Source organism: Austrofundulus limnaeus, unplaced genomic scaffold, assembly GCF_001266775.1.
Source record: "Austrofundulus limnaeus strain Quisiro unplaced genomic scaffold, Austrofundulus_limnaeus-1.0 Scaffold388, whole genome shotgun sequence".
NCBI classification, from domain to species: domain Eukaryota; kingdom Metazoa; phylum Chordata; class Actinopteri; order Cyprinodontiformes; family Rivulidae; genus Austrofundulus; species Austrofundulus limnaeus.
The window spans coordinates 65,544-72,258 of record NW_013952790.1 but is presented as its reverse complement, the minus strand read 5'-3'; the positions used below and the strand labels follow the sequence as shown (position 1 = coordinate 72,258).

Genomic DNA, 6,715 nt, shown 5'->3' with positions numbered 1-6,715 from the left:
CTATTATCTCAGTTAATTTTGGGTTGTTTTAAAGCAAAAAATACTTGCAAAATATTTTAGATGTCATGGCACAGAACCCCTCCCCCACATCACCTCTTCCAGCCTTCACTCCTCACACCTCCCCTCATACAAACACAACCCAAGTATTAAAAGAGGCACTGTTGTGGTCCACCAATTGGTGATCACTGCTATATACTGTATTGCTGATTACCAACATACAGTACAATGACTTCAGATGATATACAATATACCCCTGTATTTCTGTCTAATAATTGATTTATTTAAGTATTACTTCTTTTATGTTTTTGCTTTATTACTAGCTGTCTACCAACACTGATTTCTTATGGTGCAGTACTTATAACTTTGGAAAAAAATACATTCAAATTAAAATTACAAAAAACTGTAAAACAGGAAGAAACTTCAGTTAAGTACTCACGCTAACAGATCCAGCACATATTGTACGTGATTCCTGCATGGCAATGAGGCTAAAGGCCGTCATGGAGGCATCTGAATCTTTGCCATGCACATTACCCTACATGTGAACATACAACACTAACACGTCAGAGAAAACAAAATCATAATGACCAAAAAATCTAAACATGTTTTTCAGAAATTTCATTACTGTAATGTGAATAAAGAATGCACAGATGAACTCACAATCATTTCTCCGTGGTATACACTTCCAACTTCTCTAAACATGCCATCAGGCTGCTGAGCATTGAGGATCAAATACTTCACAGCACCACAGATATGACTACTTTGTATTGCCACCAAGCTGTTTGCAATAGCAAACACTTTGGTAACATACGATGTCAGCCTAAAGAAGAAAAAGAGATGATTTACAGTAGCTGTAATGTTGTTTATTATTTTTATGTTGAATACGCTTTTCTGTGTATAAATGTTAAGTTGGTTATAATTCTGTAGCCACATTTACATGGACATAAGTAATTGGAATAATCAGTCAATTGGAATAAAAATTGGTCATGTAAATGCCAAAATCAGAATATTCTGATCTGATTCAGGTCAACTGGAATGAATTTGTAATACGAATGAGAGGACTGGTTTAGACCAGCCTCATCTGCCTGATGGAGACGTGGCTAACATTGCTAACTCCGGACTCTCATATAAACATAGAAGATTTTCACTCAATTCGAGCCAACAGAACCAGGGAGTGGTAAGAAGAGAGGAGGGGATCTGGCTGTTTGTGAATGATAGATGGTGTAATGCTGGACATTTAACCATCAAAGAGACGCTCCACAGTAAGGACATTGAACTGTTAGCTGTTAGTATGAGGCCGTACTATCGTCGAGTGTCTGACAGGACTGTTTTTGTAACTGCACTGCATCTTATTGTTATTGCCTTGTACAGAACTGTTTTATTATTTTATTCTATTATTATTATTGCTATTGTTACATAGTAATACAAAGTGACTCAAAATATCTGTTGCTGCTGTTACACCTGAATTTCCCCTCTGCAGGACAATAGAGGCTGTTTCTATTCTATTCTATTCTATTCTATTCTATTCTATTCTATTCTATTCTATTCTATTCTATTCTATTCTATTCTAATTAATTTTATGCCCATATATACGATACATTCAGATTATTTAATTTAAATACATTTCAGACAGATCAAATTATTTTTTGCATGTAAATTTAGCTAGTGAATGGTTACCAGCTGCTACTCGGATGATTAGCCCACACAGCAAAAGACCCATCAGGTTTAAGATACTGCAACTGATGTTGGTAACCTGAAAAAACAAACAATACAAACGTTTTAGTTTGTAAAATAAATAGTTTCTTCCACCTACTCAAAGCCATTTAGARAAAGTTTTTAAACTGAGCAYCWTCACTGTATTTATTTGAAGGAGCCTACCAKTTTTTATGTGCTGGATGGCTTCTGCACGTTTCTGGAAGCCTACAGCTTCCCACTGGTTGGTTTTGTCTAAATATCTGGTTGCAATGACAGGCAGGGTCATATGGATCATGTTCTGCTCTCCACAACCTCCAGGTGCTCTAATCAGTGAACCCATTGATTTTCCAYTGATRGCATTTTCCACCAACCCAGAAACTTGTTCTCTTCCTGCAAGAACAGACACACAGAAGATAAAGTGGTAAAAAAGTAAATAGGAGACCATAAAACAAAAACTCAAAACATCCATCAAATTTAAAATCATAACAAAGCAAAGTTTCTTGTCCAAGTATCAGTAAAGTGTCTCAGATTGAACAKCATTTCTCACCTGTCACAGACACCTGTGTGCTGGTTGGTGAATTTGGAACCAAATCAGTCCTGGGAATRTTGCTGTTTATAATTTCTTCTTGTTTACCATCTAAAAGGAGATAATCATGAGGATTTAGTAGGTTCTATTATATACTGTACATACAGTATAAACTACCATGTATTGTTGGTGTGTAAACATACTGTGGCCTTTTGTAGTTGGATCTACAGRTACAATCTTTTCAGACTGAACCAGTACACCTTCAGGCTACAAAAAGCAAGTTGAGAAAAAAAAACATATCAAAAATTGGATTATTATTTTTGTTTATCCTTTATTCCTACGGGAAAATCTCTTGAGACTCACTGTCTCATTTACAAGAGAGACCTGTTACATTACATTATTAATATCAAATAAACACAGCTTAACAACATCAACATGCGGCGCTTTAGTTGGACACTCAAAACTGAGGTCTTTGTGCTGTATTTATATCACTGATCCTATAGATCATTGGTGTCAAACTCATTTTCACAAAAGCCACATGACCATTGTGGTTGCCCTCAAAGGGCCAGTTGTAAATACATTTGATGTTAACTTTAACTAAACATGCAATATCACATTCCTTATACTCRGGTTTTCGGGTTACTATTTTAAAAGCCATTAATCTTTTTATGGTCTTTCCTAATCATCTCTAATTAGACATGGATAAGCTCCAGTAATGAAATAGAAACATCTTAAGCAACTCAACTCAAGGCCCACCAAGCCAAATGTGACGCAACATGGTATTTTATTTGGCCAGAAATACTTTTACTTTAAAAACAAAATCACTCAACTATTTTGATTTTATTATTTGCAGGTAAATAATGCCGGGTTCACACGACAAGATAATTGTGATGGTATTTGACCCATCATTGCCCTTCTGACAATCTTAAGGAGGCTCCAATTATTGTGATGGCCCTACAGATAATTTTAGGAGATATTCCTGCTGTATGTGGTGTGTCAAGAGTGATCTAGTCGACTCATAAGGAAGTCAAGASTGTTCTGATCCTAAATCAGGTATTTTCAACATGTTGGATTGTCTTGGCCTGACATCCAAGTGTGTGTAGTGTTCCCTAAGGACAAACGAGCTTGCAACCTGCTGAATATGATGTGTAGCCAATCARAAAGCAAAGTAGCACAAACGCAGAGGGGAATCCAAAATATAGAAGACAAAAAAACTGCCATGGCACAACAGGAAGTTAACTGAACGTTGAAGACGTAAATTTGAATTGTGTTTTTTTTTTTTTTTCAGATAAAATAGTTTCACAAAATATGACCACTGCTTCTTCCTCATCTGCAATGTTTATTTGTTTTGAACGTACATTTGATCTTGAGAAGTCTCGAGAGAATTCCTGTCTGAATGTTCACGAGATCTGTTTATCGTCTCGTGTGGGCTCTCTCAGTCTTTGAAAACGTAACTGATAAAATAATTTCACAAACTATGACCACTGCTTCTTCCTCATCTGCAATGTTTATTCACTTTCTGCTTGGCCTTCAGAGGAGCAGGACGTGCTTTCGCTCTCTCTGCCCCTCCCCTCCCTGCTTCGCTGATTTTGCTTTTTCGAGCTCTTTTTTCACCTTCCATCAGAAACTAAAGGAATTATTGATTTGGTCAACTGGACTCTGAATGAAATTGACACTTTTTTTTCTACACTTGGAACAAGGGGAACGTGGCTGTCTCGGTGGAATGGTTGCTGCTGGATTTGTCTGATTCCTGGGGCTGGAATCTGATATGCCAGCACCACTTTCCATTTAAGACATGGAACATCTTTATTTATTTATTTGGATTATGATAACTGGATTCCTGCTGATCGGTGGAGGAGTGTTCCAGATTTATCGAAAAATGAAAGTGAACCTGACAGTGGATCGGGCCTTTGAAGAGCTGTCGGGGGCACAAAGGATTCTGCTGGGTGGTAGCACACAGACTCTAAGCTGGGTGGGAGGGGAAATTGGCAAACTGGATGTGATTCTGATGAGAATCACAGCTCAGGAGCGACCCTTCGGCATGTATGGACTATATCTGGGTGAGCGTCAATCGGTGAGAAGCGAGGAATGACCTCAAATTCAGCTGATTGGCTTTTTTTCGCCACCTCAGAGTTTGCAGAAAAGACACTTCAAAAGCAGCAGGAATTTCAAGGCTGCTTTGTTCCAAAATAATTGGATTAGCTATCTGGCKCCCAGTGGCACGGCCTGGAGGGCAGTGCTTATCTTAACCTCCCCAGTATGGAATGTCAACTAAGAGCTGGATTTGCTCCCACCCCCACCACCCATGTTGGACCCGGCCTTGGAATTCAATTGGCTGAGGAGGAGGAAAATCTCTGAACTCTAGCGAACTTAGCAGAGACAATAACATCATGTGACTCTGGACTCTGGGCCCATCCAGACGGACCCCTCCTCCCTCAACGTCACCCACTCCTCTGAACCCGCCCCATTGTACCTCCTCTTTATATGTTATCTGACCTAAGCCACCGCCCACCCCAGGCTGCTCTCTCACGGGTTGTTTAACTCAATTTTCCTTTTGTGTATTTTAAGCTGTTGTTAAAGGTAGCGCAACTGTTTGCTGCATGACCGATTTCAACTATTCCCCCCATGTTTGTCTTGTATGTTTTCTTGAATGGGTGTTTCTTAACTGCCCCTCCCCCCTTCCCTGAATGTACAGCACCTTGTGAATTTATTTCTGTGAAAGGCGCTATATAAATAAAACTTTACTTTACTTTACTTTTACTTTATTTTGAACACACATTTGATCTTGAGAAGTCTCGTGAGAATTCCTGTCTGAATGTTCACGAGATCTGTTTATCATCTTGTGTGGACTCTCTCAGTCTTTGAAAATTTAAAGACAATTTTAAAATCTTGCTGTGTGAACCAGGCAGAAAACTAATAGTGGATTCAGATGAGAACAATCCTTCAGTGTGATATAATGAAAGGTAGCACATATAGTTGTTCTCCCTTACCACCACTCTAAGTGTCTTCTTAACACCATCATTAAGAGATGAGTCCTTAACAGCTGCTTTGACCTCAATGCTGAGTTCACCTTTCTTCATGGGAATAATGACGAAGGGCACTGATCGAGTGGTATGAGCTCCAACATTGACCTCCACTTTGTACTTTCTGCGTTTGGAGGCTGCACTGCAAACATTCTCTTCCTCCATCAAAAACACAAGAACCTTGGAAACAAAAAAGGCAAATAAAAACAGACAAAATTAACATGAAGTTCAATCCAGTAATCTATTATCTTATATATATGAGAAATAAAAAAATAAAACTACAAATGGCTCTTTACTACCCGTGACTCAGCTTCTATTGTTCATTGTAATGAGCCCTTTCAAAAGATTTTGATTGTTCGTAAATGTCACATCTCTATTATCTTCTGCTTATTCAAAGTATGGTCACAGTGCAGCAGCTTGAAAAGGGAGGCCCAGAGCTCTTTCTTTCAGCTCCTCTGGGGAAATTTTATTGTGTTCCCAGGTCAGCCGAGAGACATGGCATCTATAACTCTCCTGAATTTCCCCGCGCGGGACAATAAAGGCTGGTTCTAATGAGTCCTGGTTCTCCTCCAAATCGGACATCCCCAAAGCACCTCCGTATCGGGGACATCCAGGAGAAATCCTTTCAAGATGCCCAAACCTCCTCAACTGGCTCCTCTCAATGTAAMGGACCAGCGGTTATATTCTGAGTCTCTCCAGGATAACTGAACTTCTCACCCTAGAGCGCAACTACAATGCAGAGAAAACTCATTTCGACAGCCTGTATCCACAATCTCATTCTTTCAGTCCCTACCCAAAGTTCATAGCCATAGGTGAGGGTAGGAATGTAAATCAGTTGGAAAACAGGGAGCTTTACCTTACAGCTCAGGTTCMTCTTCACCACAACAGACTGGTACAGAGTCCGCAACATATTGGATCTCTACAATCAACCTCACGCTTCATCTTTCATTGCTTGTGAACAAAACCCCAAGATACTTTATCTCCTCCACTTGAGACAGAACCTCACCCCCAGAGCTGCTGGCGGATGGATTGAGAGAGCAATCCACCCTTTTGCAACTAAGGACAATGGACTAAGATTTGRAGGTGCTGATCTTCATCCCAGCCAATTCACACTCAGCTGCCAACCACACAAGTGAGAGCTGAAGCTCATGACACAATGACACAAACATGACCACAACATCTACAAATACAGATGGAATCAAGCGGCCACTAAATCAGAATACCTGTGTCCTCTGCACCAAGAAATTCTGTCCATAAAAGTTATGAACAGAATGGATGACAAGGGGCAGCCCTGGATGAGTCAGCAACATGAACCAAACTTTTGCACTGTTTGTATAAGGACTGAATGGCCTGTAACAATGGGCCTCATGCAAGAAAATGTTTGTATTATTATGCTAAATTTCTCTTACTTTTGTTCATACAAAGGGTTCGTACGAACATGCCACGTCAGATTCAACAAACTCTTCTATCTTCA

The 6,715-nt window shown here is 39.5% G+C and overlaps 1 protein-coding gene across 1 annotated transcript in view; it reads right to left on the bottom strand.

The window, feature by feature from the left end:
• Nucleotides 1-436: 436 nt before the first annotated feature.
• LOC106528528 (complement C3) overlaps nt 437-6,715 on the bottom strand; it is a gene marked incomplete at its 3' end in the record, with an annotated part of 47,729 nt that continues 41,450 nt past the window's right edge. The window contains 7 exon segments of the mRNA XM_014023711.1: nt 437-532; nt 658-817; nt 1,675-1,750; nt 1,876-2,082; nt 2,240-2,329; nt 2,422-2,485; nt 5,209-5,421. Coding sequence (XP_013879165.1) covers nt 437-532; nt 658-817; nt 1,675-1,750; nt 1,876-2,082; nt 2,240-2,329; nt 2,422-2,485; nt 5,209-5,421 — 906 coding nt within the window.